This window comes from Clavelina lepadiformis, chromosome 6 (assembly GCF_947623445.1).
Source record: "Clavelina lepadiformis chromosome 6, kaClaLepa1.1, whole genome shotgun sequence".
In the NCBI taxonomy this organism is placed as follows: Eukaryota; Metazoa; Chordata; class Ascidiacea; order Aplousobranchia; family Clavelinidae; genus Clavelina; species Clavelina lepadiformis.
The window spans coordinates 16,597,130-16,617,544 of NC_135245.1; the positions used below are offsets into that span (position 1 = coordinate 16,597,130).

At 38.3% G+C, this 20,415-nt stretch overlaps 3 protein-coding genes and 1 pseudogene across 3 annotated transcripts; all 4 read right to left on the minus strand.

The window, feature by feature from the left end:
- Positions 1-6,434: 6,434 nt before the first annotated feature.
- LOC143461747 (superoxide dismutase [Cu-Zn]-like) lies at positions 6,435-6,966 on the minus strand. Its single transcript, XM_076959596.1, has one exon. The coding sequence runs from the start codon at positions 6,931-6,933 to the stop codon at positions 6,460-6,462; it is 474 nt and encodes a 157-aa protein (XP_076815711.1). The 5' UTR covers positions 6,934-6,966; the 3' UTR covers positions 6,435-6,459.
- Positions 6,967-11,101: 4,135 nt separating this feature from the next.
- LOC143461527 (superoxide dismutase [Cu-Zn] pseudogene) lies at positions 11,102-11,794 on the minus strand (annotated as a pseudogene).
- Positions 11,766-14,256, minus strand: LOC143461526 (putative amidohydrolase YtcJ). The gene has a single exon (XM_076959261.1). It carries the CDS (start codon positions 14,254-14,256, stop codon positions 12,640-12,642), a length of 1,617 nt encoding a protein of 538 aa, XP_076815376.1. The 3' UTR covers positions 11,766-12,639.
- A 14-nt stretch (positions 14,257-14,270) lies between these two features.
- LOC143461525 (pre-rRNA 2'-O-ribose RNA methyltransferase FTSJ3-like) lies at positions 14,271-20,260 on the minus strand. The gene has a single exon (XM_076959260.1). It carries the CDS (start codon positions 16,758-16,760, stop codon positions 14,478-14,480), a length of 2,283 nt encoding a protein of 760 aa, XP_076815375.1. The 5' UTR covers positions 16,761-20,260; the 3' UTR covers positions 14,271-14,477.
- Between the last annotated feature and the right edge of the window lie 155 nt (positions 20,261-20,415).

Genomic DNA, 20,415 nt, shown 5'->3' on the forward strand with positions numbered 1-20,415 from the left:
CTGCCACACAAAGGTATTCGTCGACAGTGTGCAGCTTCCCTGGATAAGCTTGCAGTTCGTCATGGCTCCAATTGCACTTGATAACTGGTCTGTGGCATGATCATAAAGTGCAGTAGATTTAATCAGAATGGCGTTATAAGCTGTATGTGTATAACCGTGGGGCCAGACATACTTGACGGAATTAGAATTATGAGTACTCCATGTAAAATCATTAGAGCTTAGTAACGGACCATAGCCCGAGGCATGTTTAGTTCTGACCCAATCTGCACAAGCTTCCACGCTTGGTGCAGGATTAATGAGTGATTTCTCATCACACGTTTTGGCCCCAAAAAAGAAATAAGTAGTCTTAAGAGTCGTAGAAATAACTGAACATTTGAATATGGGTATGGTTTTCCTCTTTGGAACAGGATCATAGATCGACACTCCACATTTCTGAATTAGTGTTGCATTCTGTCTCACACACTTATGAGGTTTGGGAATCAGATATTCTCCAGTATGAATATTGTCATGACACAGCCTTAAATGCAGCCGTGTTCCGCTTATGCAAGAAAAAACGAAAATGCTTACAATACACAATGAGATGTTTGGAGAACGCATTCTATCGGAAACGTGCAGGCTTTGTGATGACACGTCCAGTTCTCGTGGTATACTGAGGAACAGGTTCTTCGTCAGTGTTTATGTTTTGTGACACAGGATGTGAGTCAATTTCCTCTTCTGCAACAGAAAATGGTAAGTCAGATTGCAAAATTAAGTTTTCATCATCGTTACATGAATTATTTTGACTGCTTGTGTTTGTCAGAAAACTTTCAGCAGAATTTGGTACAGGTATATGTCCAGCTTTCAAGCGATTTATGCTGATATTATCGATTCTACTATTCAAATCAATTGTGAAAAATTTTTCTTGACGGTCAATAACAGTATATGGTCCACTATAGGGTCGCTGCATACCTGTGCGAACACCGTCATGCCTTATAAAGACATGCGAACAAGTTTTGAGTTCTGGATCAACAAATGTTTTGATTGGGTATGGTTCATGCGGTGGAACATATCTTAACGTGGCCATAAATTGAGTCAGCTGTTCTACATATTTTGACTGTGGGATTATGTCCAAGCTCGGTGTTTCAAAAAATTCACCGGGCAACCTTATTGAAGTACCAAAAACTAATTGACTTGGGGCGCATTCAATATCCTCCTTTACGCTTGCACGAATGCCTAGCATGACCCAACCTAAATGAGAATACCAATCGTGGCTACATGAGTAAGCTTTCAAGGCTGTCTTGAGGGTTCTGTGAGCACGTTCTAGCATTCCATCGCTTTGCGGATGATGCGATGTTGTGTGTATCAACTTAGTGCCCATGAACTTTGCCATTTCGTGCCATAGCTGAGAGGTAAACTGTCGACCTCTGTCAGAAGTTATGATCTTTGGGACGCCAAAGTTTGCTACCCAATTCAATATAAAGGCGTCGGCACATGTCTTTGCAGTAATGTCTTTTAGTGGAATTGCAACTGGATATCTTGTGTATCTATCAATCACTGTCAACAGATAAGAATAACCATTAGATACAGTAAGTGGTCCAACAATGTCAACGTGGACATGCGAAAATCTCTCGTCTGGTTTCTTAAATGTTTTCAATGGTGCAACAGTATGTCTACGCACCTTTGTTTGTTGACAAGGAATGCAAGATTTGCACATGTCCCTAATTTCAATCATCATTTTAGGCCAAACAAAACGTTCTGCTATGAGTTTTTGAGTTACCTTTATTCCTGCGTGACTTAACGAATGAATCGTGTCAAAGATTTGTTTTCGGAAGGAAGCTGGCACAACTGGTCGTGCTTGCTTGGTTGACATATCGCATAAAATGCTAACGCCATGATCCGGTAACGTCACCCGTTTCAATTGCAGCGAGCTTTCTCCATGGAGTATTGCATCCAACGTGCGATCTGTATGTTGATGACTGGCCATCTGCAAATAATCTATGGAAGGCAAGTCATAATTTATACCAGCCACTGTTATTCGTGAAAGGGCATCAGAAACTACATTGGATTCACCTGAAATGTGTTCAATTACTGGACAAAACTGTGCAATATACGACAAATATCTGAACTGCTGCGCTGTGGCATTGTCTAATTTAGAATGAATGCCTGTGACCAATGCTTTATGGTCAGTGAACAGACGGAATTGTCGACCATCCAAAAAATATCGAAAATATTTGATGCTAAGGTATAAACCAAGTAATTCGCGATCATACACACTATATTTACGTTGTGCTTTGGTAAAAGATTTTGAAAAAAATGCAAGTGGCTGCGGACAGCCATCTATTACTTGTTCTAACACTCCAGCACAGCTTACGTCTGAAGCATCAACAGAAAGTCTGACTTCCGCGTCGTGCACCGGAAATGCCAATTGTGTGGCTTCGCATAGCGCCTGCTTTGTTTCCTGAAATGCTTGCCTGGCAATCGGAGTCCATATGACGCGTCTTCTGCCCGAACCAGTGCCTAAAAGCTTGTTAAGCGGATCTTGGATTCCTGCAGCATTGGGCAAGAACCGTCTATAAAAATTCACCATACCTAAAAAGCGACGAAGCTCCTTGATTGTCACAGGTAGTGGGTATTTTTCAACAGCATCAACTTTGGATTTGATTGGACTGGCCCCATCTTTATTCACAGTAAAGCCAAGAAATTTCACTTCTGTAGCATTAAACACACATTTTCTCTTGTTAACAATGATGTTGTGTTCCTGAAAGCGTTGCAAAACAGTTTCAAGATGCTTCTTGTGTTCTTCAGGTGTGGAACTAAATACAATGACATCATCAATATAATTAAAAGTGTAATCTGACAGTCCTCGTAAAACATTATCTATGCAACGTTGAAAAGTTTGTGAACTGTTGCACAATCCCATGGGAAGTCTGACATATTGGTAAGTGCCACTTGAGGTGGTAAAAGCTGTTTTTGGAATGTCTTGATCTGCAATTCTAATTTGGTGAAAACCTTTGAGCAAATCCAAAACTGAAAAATATTTTGAACCGGCCATGGCATTTGGGAAATTACTAATTAACGGCAGGTTGTAAGTATCAAATTGTGTTTGTTGGTTCAAAATTTTATAGTTGTTAACAATCCGATATTGACCAGCATCTTTTTTCTGTATTAACATTACCGGCGACGAAAACGGCGAGTTGCTTCTTTCGATGACACCAAGTTCAAGTAATTTGTTGAGCTCTTGTTTGAGTATCTTTTCTTTTTCAGGAGACATCCGATAAGGCCTGCAACGTATGGGTTCACCTGTGGTTATAATGTGATGAACAGCATTGTTTATTGGCCGCTCGGAATAAGCTGAAACATCAAAAACATTGGGATAAGTTTTAGTCAAATCTGCAAGCAATCCATCTGACGTCATGTCAGCTTCTGCAGCCTGCGAAATAGAAGAAGGCTTAGTTTCCTGACAGCAGCTTGCAGAAAAAGGCCGTTTGGGTGTGGTAAAATCTGTGACGTCATTTTTGGCACGTGGCAGTGTCAAACGCTTAGCAGTGAGATCAATATTCAGACCAAAATGTATCAAGAAATCAGAACCAATGATAGAAGAAGCTATGTCACTACTCATTTCAAAATGCCACAAAAATGTCCTTTTGAGGTTTAATGAAACCTTCAAAGGCTCATTGCCCTTGATTACAATACGTGAGCCATTGATAGCATTATAAAATTTCTGCTTAAAACCATGCAAAAAGTAATCACTATGTACTTTTATCATACTGACTGGGGACCCTGTGTCTACCAAGAATTTAATCCCAGTCAATTTATCAGTAATAAAAAATAGGTGTGATGATAGAAGTCCACCAACAGTTCGCAACCTAGAACGAACTGTTGGTTCTAGGCGTTTTTTGGACGTGGCCCTGTCCACGCACAAGGTGGAACACATTTATAGGCGTCACGACCAAATTTCTGATGAAAATAGCAAAATCTTGGGCGACTGTCAAAATGATTTTCCCTTCTGGAATAATTGCCCTGTGTACGATTTGGTATGGCCCTTTCAAAGCGACGGGGTCTGCGGTCGTCAAAGCCATGGTTGAACGCGGGTCGACGTTGTTCTGGTATCCTTGGTCTAAAATCAGACCGACTAAAACGGTTTGTGGGACCTGAAAATTGCCGATTGAAAGTTTCACGGCTTTCTGGACGTGAAAAATTTGCAGATTGATATCTAGACCTCGGGTGTCTATCGCCATATGCAGTGTCATCAGAAGCTAGCTTATTAAATTTATCAGTCAGGGAGCAAATTTGACTTTCCAAAAGTCTATTGACGACAGCCTGTCGATCGTTATGAGCAAAGCTGGAGTGATCATTGAATTCTGGTCTACGCGACTGGGACATGATTTCGTCCGCTCGTAAAGCCAAATTGTCCAAGTCATCCTCTAAATAGCCAACCAAGATTTTACGTATATCAGAAGGCATTTTGTCAAGAAACAAATTACGTAAAAGTGATTCAATCTGGGGAATAGATCTGTTCTGAGTGCCCATAAATTTCCTCATATCCCGAAGCATTTCAGACGGTTTCTGGTCACCTAGGCTCGTATGATGCAGTAAACGATTTAAGCGATCGTGTTCGCTGACCTCATGTTCACTTAACAATGCATTTTTAAGAAATGAATAAGGTCTATTCTCAGGACGATTGAAAACGACATATTCAACACTCTCTAAGTGACGTGGTCCCAAATTAGCTATGCATAAATCAAACCGTTCAATTTCTGATGTTATATGATGTTGTCTAAAAATACTCTCCGCAATGCCAAACCACAGTTTCGCATTGTGCGCTGAGAACGGGGGTAAATTGGGAGGAGAAAAAATTCTATCAGATTTACGTTTGGAAGAATTAGGGTTACTGAACTTAATAGAAAAAGGATTGTCATCACTAGCAGTGGTATTATCATTTGCAAACCGCACAGAACCTTCACCAGTACCAGCCATCGCTCGCCTACGTGAAAAATTATCCATTTCTATTTCAGTATCAAAATCCAAAGTATCAGCATTTATGTTAGAGCTATCAGCCATATCAAGACCACTATGTTCAGGATAACCTGAATCAAACAAGTCACGCTTAATTGTGCTTAAATTCGAAGGGCGTAAATTACGTCTTCGATCAATAAATTTACGATAGGGACCAGAAAGAGAATTAAGAAGATTATACTTAGAATTCATAAAGGAAAGAAAATACACAACACATTAAAATAAAAAATCCATGTACCGATTGTCTGAAAGAGGATGTCTTGAAGTCTGTTGAAGTCCCGCGACGTTGAGAACGTTCCAATTGTCTTCTAAGTTGTAGATGTCCTTCGATGATGAGAAGGCGTTCCAAGATTCCGAGATTCCAGGATTGAAAAGCGAAGTTTCCACCGATTCGCGGGGCGCCACGTTGTAATGGAATGATTGGTTATTGTTGTTGAACTTGACTTTACCAGTCACTCCAATACAATCTTTGATTGTCTGAATGTTTATTGTCTTCGATATAATGAGTCTCAAGGCCGTTGTTTGCTTAATCAATCCTAGACTCGTCTGTTCAGCTAAAAGCTGATTGTCTTGTGAAGCCGACAAGCAGAGTTGTCTGACCTGACACTGAGCTTGTCTTAAATTGTACTGTTCAATAGTTTGCACAAATTGTTGATTGTATAAACTGGCTATATTGATTCTTCGTTGTACGATTACAAATTGACAGAACATTGGCACATCAACAGTATTTCATTTAACAGTTAATGTAATAGCATTGTGGCTTAGCTATTTTCAACTGCATTAATTTGCTGATTGCTGATTATTCCCAGACTTGTTAATTCGTACTGCCATACGCTAACAAACTTATTTTCGATAAACTGAACGCATACGAAAAAGGCGAAAGTATTACGTCACAACAATGGTACAGGAAGTGATTGTGGCTCGTGTTACTCTTAGCTAAAACGACATACAAGTACTAGAATTGAAATCTCACATAATCTGTATATTAGTTTTGGTTATAATCACAATATTATCACAAAGTTTTAAGCTACCGCTATTTCACCGCAAAGCATCGTTTGTTTTTCATAGCTTTTTGTTAACCTATCTAACATATAGTAACCTAAACCAAACGTAAATCTTCATTTCAGTCTAAATTTAACCTCAATCAAACCCTAAATAACTAAAGTCAGTTTTTGCATAGCAATTATCTTAACTTAATTGCCTATCTAGACTATCTTTATCAACGATCTGAGTGACCTACTTTCGGTGAAATAGTCACTTTTAATGCAACTCACAAATTACTGTACATCAACCAGTTATGAATTTCATTGTGCTTTGGTTATAAATATAATAAACTCTTAAAATTAATGTAGTACATAACGGAAACTACAGTCTTATACATAAACTAATTTAGTCTGTTAATTCCTCTTAGAATACAGAACGCTAAGATAATGTTTTGAGATATGCTATTGTTCTCGTGTCTGTTTAACTTTCCTTGGCAATGCCAATCACGCCACAGGCGAGACGGCCCCCAGCATGACCAGTGGTCTTGCTATCTGAAAAGCCTCCTTGACCCAAGTCATCTTCATCAGCATGGACAACCACTGCTCTTCCTATCACAGAAGTGACGCCAGTAAGAGTCACCAAACTGTCAGTGATGTTGACTTCTGCTTTTCCAAATTTATCCGCAATCACATTTCCCAAATCTCCGTAATGACGTTTGGTGTCTGGATCAGTTGGAGCACCATGATCGACATTTTGAGGATTGAAGTGACCGCCTGTACTCGTGCATCCACTAGTGTGGTCTCCATATTCATGAATGTGAAAACCATGCTTTCCTGGCTTCAATTTGGTCAGTGTTCCAGTGATAGTGACCGGTTCTCCTGCGCTAGGTTGTGTGAATGTAACGGTTCCACTTCCCGTCGCACCAACCAATACACAAACAGCTTGAATTACCATGATAGCTTTAACCCTAATACAAGTTTCTAAAGTAAAACCAAATAGTTGAACAAGCAATGTAATAGCCTAAATGCCTAAGTTTTACGTTTTGCATGCAATATGCAAGAAAATTTGTTAAAACAACTGCAATTACTCAATATAGCGTAGAGGCAGGCCTTTGACACCCGCCGTAGGACGGCTAATTTTGGTTTGATAGAATAATAATTGATCACACTGAGCAGTAAAACCTAAGATCAAAGCTACATCTACCCTAAATAACGGTCACTGTCCACTGTTTAGTGTTTTATCTAAATTCCTAATCTATCATCCCACGATACAAGTGAACATTCACATTAACTTGACAAATTATCGGCTGCTATTGGACTATAATGGATTAAATTAGCATGCAGCTTGCAGCGTAGGCCTTAAAACGTCTTCAAAGCTGCAACAAACTGTTACAAATGAGCCGTGCACAGCTTGTAAAGGCCTATTACGAATTTAATCGTGACTGCACATGCCAGCCCGAAGTGATCTGCGGCTTGCAGTGCGTGTAAATACCAGAATTAGAGTTTCGGAAATAGCCGCGATGCGACTTTGCGGCTAAACAACAAAGAGGACAAAATCAGCTTCCAATAAGAAAATTCATTATCTTGGATTCAGATCTACACGGCAGTGTATATCTGTCTGCGTATCGTATTTAGGAAAGGCATATACACTATCAATTTTACATAGCAATTTTATCCGGAAAAAATAAAGCTTTAGGCTACCAATTCCAAAGCTATATTACATAGAAAATGTAACCGACATCTGTGCCGTTTTGGGTGATTGACACATTTATAGATATAGCCCTGTATATGGTAACTTTTACAGGTTTGTATAATTCTTTTAAAAGCTCCAAATTCTTCGTCATTACCAGAGAGTTTCGGAAGATTTTATGCAAGTCTTGAAGGTCTAATTGTTCGAAACAGCCAACACAAATGCTTACAAAATTCGTCTGCTCTCAAGCACGTGCAGAATAATATGAGCGTGAAGGACAAAGATGGGACAAGCAAAAACGCAGACAATGTATAGAGTTAAAGTGAAACGTCCAGAAAACCAAAATCTAAAAGAATCGATTTAGTCTGGAGCTTTGGACGTGTGGTACAGACGGTTGGGTTTGTTAAATCAACCTGACTTTTTCAATTCCGAAAAATAAGATACATCGTCTACTCTTTGCCTCATTATTATCTATTCTTACAGTTCATATTTTAGTGTACTCGTGGACCTCTATATCAACATCAGATGAAGCAATCGTTTTTAAGTAACGCTTTTGGTAGTTTTTTACCATTCTGACATTTAAAATCGAACATGCTTGGCAAAAAATTAACTTAAACAAATTTCGACAGCAAAGAATCAAATTCAAACAATTGCTTTTTACCAACGCCGACATAAAAAGCAGCCTACAGGTTGTTTAAAAAAGACATATAATTACAATAAGCTGTCATAAGTTCTGTGTCTGTAGTTAAAACGTTTCCAATATTTCTTGGATGCACGTGCACAGTAGCCTATATACGTTAAATCCTAAGGAAAATCTTCCAATATGCTTACAATTTACACACTCGCGTAAAAATCTTTACACTTACAGTATCTCTGAACTGTGTCTCGTATATACGGTTCAAAGAAGTGTGAGCTTTTTTCTTTCGTATCAGTCAGTGTTTACATAAACTGTGTTTTTGTCTTTTCGCAGACCTCTTTCTGTTGCCTCGTCACATTGCATTAATCAAGCTATCTTCCATGTAGCTATATTCCGTGTGTAGTAAATTTTAACACTAACGTACACATTGTGAAAAACGTGTCATGACGTGATAATCAGCGAGGAAACCCTTTTCCGATAAAATCGTGAAACCTCTTCGAAGGGCTTAAACGCGTCATTTCTAGATACCGACTATAGCCTATTAGTTTGAAGCTACCGCTATTTCACCGCAAAACATCGTGTTTTCATTTTTTAAATATTCGAAATGCCAAAAATAAAAGATTCAATTTTATTAGTGTGCCATGAATAATAAAAATGTTTGATAAACCATTATAGGGTTATCAAACGGAAACTTTCAGGCCGAAACTTATATTGAATACAGTCGCTGGCTAGATGTAACACTCCCTATCCTCAATCCATCTAATCTAAGTAAAGAAAATATCACTGCAATCAGGGGACCTGCATAACATTTAACTTAATCGCCTATCTAGACTATCTTTATCAACGATCTGAGTGACCTACTTTCGGTGAAATAGTCACTTTTAATGCAACTCACAAATTACTGTACATCAACCAGTTATGAATTTCATTGTGCTTTGGTTATAATAAACTCTTAAAATAAATGCAGTAAGTTACATAACGGAAACTACAATCTTATAACTTACATAAACTAGTTTAGTCTGTTAATTCCTATTAGAATACTGGACGCTAAATTAATCTTTTGAGATATGCTATTGTTCCCATATCTCACCGTTAAATCAACCTGACTTTTCCAATTCCGAAAAATAAGATACATCGCCTACTCTTTGCCCTAATTATAATCTATTCTTACAATTCATGTTTTAGTGCACTTGTGGACCTCAATATCGTGCCCTCCTTTGGCCAAAAAAAACGGGATTCCGGTCCATGGGATGGATGTTTTTGCGGATTTATTTAGAGGTGTTCATTGCTACTGTAGCCAAACTACGTTACTTCGTATATTTTATTTCGGTCTTTAATGTTAGTGGGCATGATTTCTACATTTCCCAATAAACTTTTCATTGTTTGAAATATATTTAATGGGTATTTATTAAGCGTAGGAGCTACTTTGTGGGTTTAGTGGCAATGTTAACCTACTATCTTATAGCACAACTGTATTACTGCTATACTTTTCACATTGTAAGCCATTTGGCTTTGCCGCTTTTTTCTGTTCGTTAATTATTTGTGAGCATGTGTTTTATTGTGCTATAACTATAACGGTAACTTTTGCTCCGCAGCACAGTTAATGACGAAAAATAAACAAATAGCCTAGATTACAATGAAAGTCACAGCTTATTTGAAACAACCAGTTATAGCTCACGTATCTTACTTACGGTGAAATATAGTGGGTCTATAGGTATATACTTAATCTAAACGCAGGGATAGTCCAAACACCGTATTTTAAATCTTAACTTAACTTTAAGCAAACTCTTCAAAATTATGTGAAGGTATCGGAGTTGTCAAAAAAGTTGTAACTTTTTACCTGCTGTCTCTTTAGTATAGTGGGAATGTAGATAAGTATTTAATTGAAGTAATTACTTTCTTTCCTATAATATGTAAGAAATATTAAAAAGGTTGTTATGGGAAGACTTTTGGGAGAAGTCTTATATTCTTGTCATTTGTTATTCCGTGACCGAAATAAGTTATGTGTAGGCTAACTCGATGACACAGTCAACTACAACGATAAATTTCTTACTTTCGCACTTCCAACAGTAGCCTTCGGATTTTACATTTACCTGCATTTTGGATTAAAGCTATGAAAAATATTGCTAATTTTAGAATTAGTTTTCAGAAAAATGTTACAGGCTAAATTATTCTAACGAAACTATAGTGAGCCTCATAGATTTAAATTATAGCTAGGCAGGACGGTGACCACTGTGTTAGACACATTTGAACAAAACTACATTTCCTTAGAACGAGACGACTGAACTAAGATTGTTAACCTGTAAGCATCTGACATCAGTCCCTAAATAGAGAACACTGCACAACTAACGCAACGAGTGGTCAAGTGTAGGGTTTAACTACAACGCGGCTTCGGTGTATAGATCTGAAGTGAGATAGTTATCACAAGTTTACACATAATTTGTTTATTGCTGTCAGTATCTTGAACTTACTTTCCGCTTCAACCACTATCCTCTATCGTTTTCTGTCTGACATCAAGTGTACCAGCATTTATTTCAACCTTTGTGGTGGTAAATAGATAAAATAAACATTTTGAGTTATGCTACGGTTTCACTGTGAGCAGCTGGCTATCAGATCAATACACTTTGGTCATAATAAAATTTGTGATTTGGCTTGTTAAATGCTAAGCCAGAACTAATTTGTTCGGTATAAATCTAAACAAGCAATTCCGTCGAAACGAAGAAAGCTGCAAACGCACTTACATATTGTGCTGGCACGACTTATTCAGAACTTTCTGTTAAAAATCAATATACTTGAGGTATGCTTCTTCATTTTATCAACAATTTATGAATTACACGATTAAACGAAAATCACTATCTTACATCACTATCCACAAACGTTGCTTCTTTTACAGAAAAGTTTAGCATATAATCTTATACAATACACGAGAATACAATTTGTAAGCCTATTCCACTTTACTTGGTAATGCCAATCACGCCACAGGCGAGACGGCCCCCAGCATGACCAGTGGTCTTGCTATCTGAAAAGCCTCCTTGACCCAAGTCATCTTCATCAGCATGGACAACCACTGCTCTTCCTATCACGGAATTGGGGCCAGTAAGAGTCACCAAATTGTCAGTGACGTTGACTTCCGCTTTGCCGGATTCATCCGCAATCACATTTCCCAAATCTCCGTAATGACGTTTGGTAGGCGGATCAGTTGGAGCACCATGATCGACCTTTTCAGGATTGAAGTGGCCTCCAGTGCTGGTGCATCCGTTGGTGTGGTCTCCAAACTCATGGATATGGAAGCCATGCTTTCCTGCGCTCAGATTTGTCAAAGTACCGGTGATTTTAACTGGTTCCCCATCCCCTGCTTGAGTAAAATTAATGGTTCCACTTCCTTTTTCACCCTTCAGAACACAAACTGCATCAACTGGCATCTTGATCCTAGCGTTTCGATACTACTTAAAAATGAAGCCTAAATGACATAAACAATGATGAATAAGTTAATAATAAACATTAGTACTAATGGAATGAAATAGGTTACGGGTTTAAATAGTAAAGATTTTGCGCAAGTCAAAAATATCTAACACGATAAGCACCAGATTACAAGTCACACAAACATGGTGCGAAACTCTTACTACTGTACCACATTCCATTTTCTCTAAATATTATCAACATTTAGTTATATGCATCCCTGAATAAATAGTTCTTTTAAACAAAACGTGCATTTGAAAACTTAACAAAAAATTGCCCCGCAATCTTTTAATAGGTATAGCATCACTGTAGTTATGCCTTGCAAAGTCCTTAGGACAGGGATGTCCAACCTGCGGCACGCCTGAGATTTTTGTGCGGCCCGCTAGTCATTTTCACTCCGAATACTTTGATGACTGATATTGTTAAAGTAGTTAATTTCATCAATTTTTCTTGAAAATTAATAGGTTCTGCGGCCCACTGAATTATTTCAAGTGACAATGCGGCCCACTATAATAAAAGGTTGGACATCCCTGCCATAGGACCTAACCACTATTTTCGTTTTATTTTCTATTTTCACCACTATTTCACTACATGCACCAATGACTTGGATGAAGTCATTGGTTGCCTGTGAGTATGATTCTTGTTCTATCACGTTATAATAAGGTTAGTACCTGATTTTTGTCATAGGGAAAATATAAACAAGGGCACTGTAATGTGAAAATATCATATTTCATTTTTTCAAAGACTTGTCTTACATGTGAAGGTAAAACATATTTCAAACACTAAAAATTGCATAAAATTGTGGAGCTAAAAATTGCATAGTGGATGTTGACGCATGGCAGTTTTGCAACAATGACTCTACCTCACAGCACATCCTACACAAATCCGCCTACTTTCCTTATCCCACCTACCCAAACCTCCTTGACTTTAGTCTGTTTTAGTGCCTGTGGAGCTTCGGGCACATCAATAATGTCACCATTTTCATCCTTTCCAACATCAAGTACAATGAAATCAGCTCGAAAATTTGCTTCCAGCTGACCTTTAAAGTTTTCCACCCCATCAGCATACGCTGATCCAACAGTATACATATCAACAGCCTCTGCAAAACTGAGGCATTCCTCAGACCTCAGAACAGTACCATCAGCAGCTTTTCTAAAAATGGCATCGTATAACCCTTGTAAAGGATCGGTTGTTTCTACTGGCGAGTCACTGCTACCACCACATACTACACCTTCCTTCAGTAAGCTTTTACTTGGGTACATAAACGGAAGCAAGCCTTCCGGCAAGCGATTTTTGATCCAAGCCGCATCCGTAGGAACAAAGGAGGGCTGCAAGGTAGCAACAGCGCCACGCTCTTTCATACGTTTGATCAAATCAGGACTTAAAATCTGGCAATGTACAAAAATCGGACGCTTTGACGGTGACACATTACAATCTTCAAGTAAGTCTAATGCAGTCTTTGCAGCCTGGTCACCAATAACATGAATCTCTAGCCTGAATCCCATCTCGTTTATCTTACACATAAGAGATTTAAACTCTTCATAGGTTTTTTGCATCACACCATAGTTGTCACTGCCATCTTGATTTTTGTTGATGTAAGGCATAGAAAGAGCAGCTGTCTCTGTACCAAGAGCACCATCAATAAAGACCTTAACAAAATCACATGTCAGGTTATTGTAACTTTCTCCAGGTTGAGAAGGAAAATTCGACGTCCCGATATCAATTGCGAAAGGGGAGCAGTAGCAATGAATCGGAAGAAGGTTTAGTTTTGCAAGTTCGACGTACTCATTCCAATAATTACTGTCACATGTATGAACACTGGTAAGGCCTTGTTTCATGCATTTATTAAGGGCAGCTAAAATGTGTTTTTTCTTCTCTTCACTTGAACATGGAGGAATGTGCTTCAAAATGAGATTTAAGCCACCATCTTCCCTTAAGACCCCGTTTCTTTGACCACATTTAGGATGATCCTCTGGAAAACGATCCAATGCTCCATTTTCAGGGTCTTTAGTATCCAAAGTGATTCCTGCGATATTCATTGCCTTGCTGTTTACGACAGCGATATGTATACAAACGCGATACAATACTACTGGATGATCAGGGATAACCTCATCAATATCATCACAAGTTGGCATCCTATCCATGATGGTATGGTCCCAGCCGGTACCTTCAATCCAAGTTCCATCTGAAGTAGTTTCATTAGCAAACTCTTTCAGACGATTCTTAAATTCTGCTACGGTCTTTGGTAGTCCAAGATCATAATTTTTCTTAACCAAACTTTTTCCAGTGTCAGTAACATGCATATGTGAATCATGGAATCCAGGAAAAACCCATTGCTCTTTCAAATCAATTTTCTCCTTAAATGAACAACTTGGTGGAGCGTTATTACCACACTCCAAAACTTGACCAAGATTTTGGTCAAAGACCATCCAAGAGTAAAGACTTCTACCCCTTCTCCATATTTTAGCATTATACAACAATATTTTACTCATTCTCACAACTTTACCTGCGAAGAAAAATTTATATAATCAGCAAGCTTACAGGTTACAGCACATTGGTGAAAACATATCGATCAATGCTAAAATGAAGCAGTAACTTTAAAAATTCCTAAAAAGAATTTTTTTTTTCACATTAAGATAGTCAATGTTTTAACATGATACATACAGCAGTTGCACAATACACTGAGACATTCAGTTAAGAGCTTACACTAAAATTAATGTTTCTTTTTCCCTTTACCAGACGGCCCCATTTTTCGTTTTGATTTGGAAGTTTTGCCTTTGTCCGATCGCAAGTCTTTCTTCATGCGCTTATCTACTACTTTAAACTTTCCACTAACACCAGGTGGCCGGCGCACACGCTTTCCCGTACCACGTTTGGCAAAAACATAAGTGGTTTCTTCCTTTTGTTTCTTCAACAAACCAGCTTTTTTGTAAATTCCTTTAATGTGAGCGGCCTTTTCTTTGTTAGACATGTCCTTTGTATCTGAAATACCTTCGGCTTGTTTGCGAGCCTTGTCCACTTTCTTCATCAACTTCTTCTTCTTACGAGCTTTTGCCTCTGCGACTTTCTTTATGGTTCTCACATTGATGTTTGTGTCCTTTGACTTATAAAAGTCCACGAGATCTTTTGAGATATGGTTATCAAGATTAGTTCTTCTAACTCTCTTCCTTTCATCTTCAACAAACCAGTCAGGTAAATCGCCTTCTGCCTCATTAAAGGTGTATCTGTTGAAGGAATCATCAATAACCTCTCGTTTCTGTTTTCTTGAAGTCACAATTACTGTTCCCAATGCAAGACCTTCTGCATCAATTTTTCCATTGATACCACCAACCCCTTTAAGCAGATTGTCTTTATTTTGCATTCTCTCCTTTTCGACATCATAATCGCTGTCTGAAGAGTCACTGTCATATGCTTCAAGTCTCTGTTGTATTTCTTCATCATCGACCATTCCTGAGTCTTCATTGTTCAACTTTTCCTTCGGCTTCATAGCATTTTTATGTTTGTAATATTTTTCAGCGTGTTCAACTTCACCAACTTCATCCATTTCTTCTTCTATTTGCTTGAAAATTTCTTTGTTAAACCAGAGCTTTGATTCTGGTTTTTCAGCATCATCCGAAAGAAGTGGGTTTGGTTTTTCCTTTGATTCATCTTCATCTTCATCGGCATCCTCATCATGAACAACAGACTCCTCAGATCCACTAATCTCAGCATCTTCATCACCAGATTCAGCATCGGATCCAGAAAGATCTGATGGAACTCCATCCACTTCCATAACTGATGACAATTGCTTTGCCGACTTTATTTTGTCAAGAGCAAAAAGTTCCATATCATCTTGAACAGTTGTTGACTGGGCCATGTGGCTCATTCTTTCACGAAGTTTGTTTCTCTCTTTGATTACAGTTCTCTTTTTCTTTTTAAGAGTTTTCGCTTCGGTTTCCTTTATTTCTTGAATTTTTCTTTCCATTTCCTCATCACTGTCTTCAGATGAAGATTCAGATTCCACGACTTCTTCAACTGGAATTGAGGAATGCTGTTGCTTTCTAAACTTTTTGTGCCAGTTAAGCAAAGCTTTGATTTCCTTTTTACCTAAGCTCCTTATATCTTTAACATTGGCAAGGATGTCTTCTGTTACAAGTGGATCCTTTTCTTGGTCTGGATCATAAAACTTTAGTTCGTACACTTCGCTCAAAAATTTCAAGGGATTACTACATTCCAGAAATTCAGACACTGACTTCTTTTGGAACAATGTGTCCTTGTCACCTTCATAACCTTTCGCTTTTGGCTTTTTCTTCTTTGGTTCAAAATCAAGAATACTAATCTCACGAGTTTTACCTTCAACTTCTTGAAACACAGATTTAGGCTCAAAAAATTTTTTGTCAATTTTATCAGGAGCTTTGAACCCTTGACAAACAACAAAAATTTCAGCAGATACGTTTCTGGAAGCTTGAGGCTTTGTGGCATGAACCTTAGTGAATAACTGACCAAATACCCACATTAACGCCTGGTAGTCTTTTGATCTGAATACTTTGGTGATAAACCATCCACCTTTTCTCAAGAACTCTGATGCAAGCTTGAGGGAGTGGAGTGTCAATACTGACTGAGAGTAGGCATCATGCAGCCAATTTTTTCCAACATTAGGAGCTCCATCGTGAAGAAAACAGTCAACTTTCCAAGTGTGAAGCTCTCGTTTGATTTGCGATCGGCAGCTTTCTTTTGTGATGTCATCTTGAAACGTTATACATCGTGGAATTGGTCGAATGGGGACGAGATCGACACCGATAATTATACTTGACATGGGCATGTGCTCGGAGGCCACCTGCAGCCATCCACCAGGAGCAGCACAGAGATCAACAAGGACTTGTGAAGACTGCAAGAAGCTAAACTTTTTATTGAGCTGTAGAAGCTTAAATGCAGATCTGGCCCTGTACCCAGTTTCTTTGGCCAAATGGTAGTATTTGTCCTTCCGCGCTTTTGCTTTCATCTTTTGTTTACCCATTTTGATATTAAGCCAAGTTTAAAAATCAGCTAAAATCCTGTTAAATATCAAAAAAAAAAAGAAAACAAATCTTTAAAAGTCAAGTTATTCACAAGCAAAATAAGTATGTGTTACAATCAGGGCTTTGGAGCAGGCATAAATGTTAAATTGCTCCAGCTCCGGAGCTCTCTTTCATCATAAATTAGCTCCAGCTCCGGAGCTCATTGATACCACTACTTCGGCTCCATTACGTTAAAAACTGAGATTTATGGATAAATGCTCAATTTGGAATATCTAGCGTTTCAAAATAATCACAAACAAAACAACACAATCAACGAATCCAAAACATTTATTTCTGCACAAAGAAATGTTTAAAAACCATTCGTACGAAGGAATAATATTGCTTCTACCAACTTTTCTTTCATCGAGCATCTTAAATCTTATGAAATACATCAGAGCCGGAGCTATTTTTCAAACAACTGGCTCCAACTCCATTTGAATTTCACGTAGAGCTCCAGCTCCGTTGAAAATGCACGGCTCCGGCTCCCAAGCCCTGGTTACAGTTATGATCTAAATACACTACACTAGTCAAGGACTAAAACACATACATCCATTAAGACCAGCCTTAACATTACAACAACTAGGGATGCACAATACAGAATATCGAATCTTAGAGATTCGAATCTCAATGTATTCGAATCGTATTTGCAGTTTATTTTCGGATATCAGGATTCGAAAATAAATCTGTTAAATGAACAGTGTGCGCCGTTAAACAAATGTTAAGTTGATATTTTCCGTCTTGCGCGCCGCCTTTTTTCTTCATAGACTGTTTGTTCCAAGCGCCTATTTTCTTCCTTCATAGGGTTCACGCAGTTATCAGAAGTGCAGACACGCAGTGCGTTTCCGAACTTCCCGGACGAGTAAATAATTTGTCCTGCCTAGATTTTAGTTTAATCATCCGTAACGCAAAACAATGAAGCCAACGAAAAAGCTGAAGTTTGCACGCGCTGCATGTGTGTGCGGGCAAATGATTCATTACGTGTGCTGTGCTGTACAGTGCAGTCACGCGCGCATTGATTCACTCACGAACCACTCGCTTGAGATTCGTAAACAAGTAAGCAGTAGACTGTAGGTTATGTAAGTGTAGAGGAATAAGGTAACTTATTATCACTGCGTCATGTCGACTGGTCGTGGGCGAAAAAAAAGTTTCAGCGTGTGGGAACATTTTTGTAAGTCAGATGAAAAAAATAGCGTGGTTTGTCGCCATTGCAAAGCAATTTTATCATATTACAACAGTACTGGCAGTCTGTTAAAGCACTTGAAGAAAAGGCATGTGTTCTTAAATATCAACGGAATTGAAGCAGTCTCTCTGCAGCAGCAGTGCTAGTGTGCATATTTCTGCATTTAGACAAAAGATTAAATCTGCTATAGAATGCAGATTTGACTTTGCTGTTGCATCTGATGATGTTCCATTTCCATCTTTATTTGATATGGCAACATGGCTTCATCCAGCATACAAAGAAAAGTATTTTAAACCGCATCATGCAACAAGGGTTCGCCTGCATTTAAAATCAGAAATGATTTCTGACACAACCATAGCAGTGATAGCACCACCCCATAATCCCATTCCTGTTGGCGACAGCACCACCAGTTCTATTTCCATGATGGAAAATTTGTTTAATTTAGGACTGGAGGTGCAACAAAGCAACCAAGAAGATGCAGATGATGAGGGAGCTGACATTGACACTATTGTAACTAATGAGGCTTCAGACTACCTAAAAGAGAACTCCAATAACACAGACGTGTTGGAGTATTGGAACTTAAAAAAAAAGAATTCCCTATAATGTACAACATTTGCCAGGAATACCTTTCGCTACCGGCATCATCAGAAAGGTGCTTCTCCAGCGCAGGGCTAACTGCAACCGTCCTGAGATCTCGACTTACCAGAAGTCACTTAGAAGCACTGAATAACCTACATTGCAACAAGCAGCTTCTTGATTAATTCCATGATTCGATGTGTAAATGTGTTACCTCCGAAAAGTATGGTATTAAGACTGTTGGCAGTGCAGGTGGCCAGAACTACACGGCTCTGTGCTTGAATATGAATCGTATGATGCTTGATTTAGCATATGTTATACTGTCTGTCAAGTGATACCAATACAATTCAAAATAATGTACAAATATTTTTGCTTTTCGTTCGTTAAAATTTGGAAAAAGTTGCCTAGAAAAAATTGCCGCGTAATTTCAGAATAGATTCGAAATTCTGGATTCGAAATTAAGTATTCTAGAATATTCTAGAATAGCCAGGTATTCTGTATTGTGCATCCCTAACAACAACACTGTTTTATCAAACACGCAGATATTTAAACAGCCAAGCAAAACTGGAAGACGAAGTTTGCCAGCATAAACAGAGACAAAGTTTTATTTTCAACATAAGAAGCATTGTTTCGTGTTTATGAAAAAAAAACAATGGCAGCAATGTACTTTGGTAATATTCTAAAGCAGGGGCGGGCAACTTCTTCGGTTGGCGGGCCTGATATGAGAAAATGAAGTACTTGGCGGGCCGGATTAGTTATGTATCATCAGTTCCTATTTTATCTTTATGTGACATCACCATTCAGACTGTTACACTTCTTCTTAAAGAATTACTAACAATCACTATATTTGACGAAGTAAGCAAGTAGTGAAGGATTGCACAGACTGTGGCCGCAGACCACATTATCATGTAATACCGGAAACTGTCTGCGGGGCGGGTCCGGCCCTGTTCTAAAGTTACTAAATGCAACTGAGGTAAATTTGTCAGGGATTGCGCATTATCAAATATGGTAACCCTAAACTAGACTAGAGTTACCATAATTGATAATACACAATCCGTGACAAATTTACCTCAGTTGCATTGACCAACTCTAGAATATTATCAAAGTGCATTGTTTTTTTTGTGAAAGAAGGATAAAGACGAAACAATACAAAAACAGCAAAGAAATGTTGCATTGCAATGCACGAATACAAGTTTACTTCTAAGGAGTAACATTTATGAAAACGAAAATTAGCACAGATTTTTTAAAAAATACGTTACAAGGTAATTACAAGTAATGAACGTATAGCAGTTGATAAACAATACTCTACTCCCCCTCACAGCAATAATTCTTTTCCAAAGATCTGATTTTTTTCAACAAGCTCTTGTTGGACTTTAAAACACATAACATTCCAATTTTCAAAATTCCCAGACTTTTAAGCACATTTTGTTGTTTCTCCCTGATGCAGAATTAAACACTAAATTCCTTGACAAGTCTGGGAAAATCCTGACGTATTGCAGCCCTAAACTAGACGCATATTTCTATATTAATCTGACAAGCAAAAAGGCTGAAAAGCCTAAGCCTACTTTCCATTAGGCATCATTTGGAAAAAAATATGGTTACAATGTTTTATGGAGCTTTAAAAAAATAGTTTACTGATGTAACCACCTCTATATGTGCAGTTACTCCATTAGGCCTACGTTTTAACTTGTTGTTAAATGCAATTTTCCAATAGCGAAAAACAACGTGGCGTGATTGCGATCATTTGAGTCCATTGCTTGACCTTTCACCTGTGCTGAGCTATGCATTTTTTGCTCAAGAGTGGGTGTGTCTCATAGAGATCATACAAAGTGTAATAGATTGATTCGATTCAACATCCG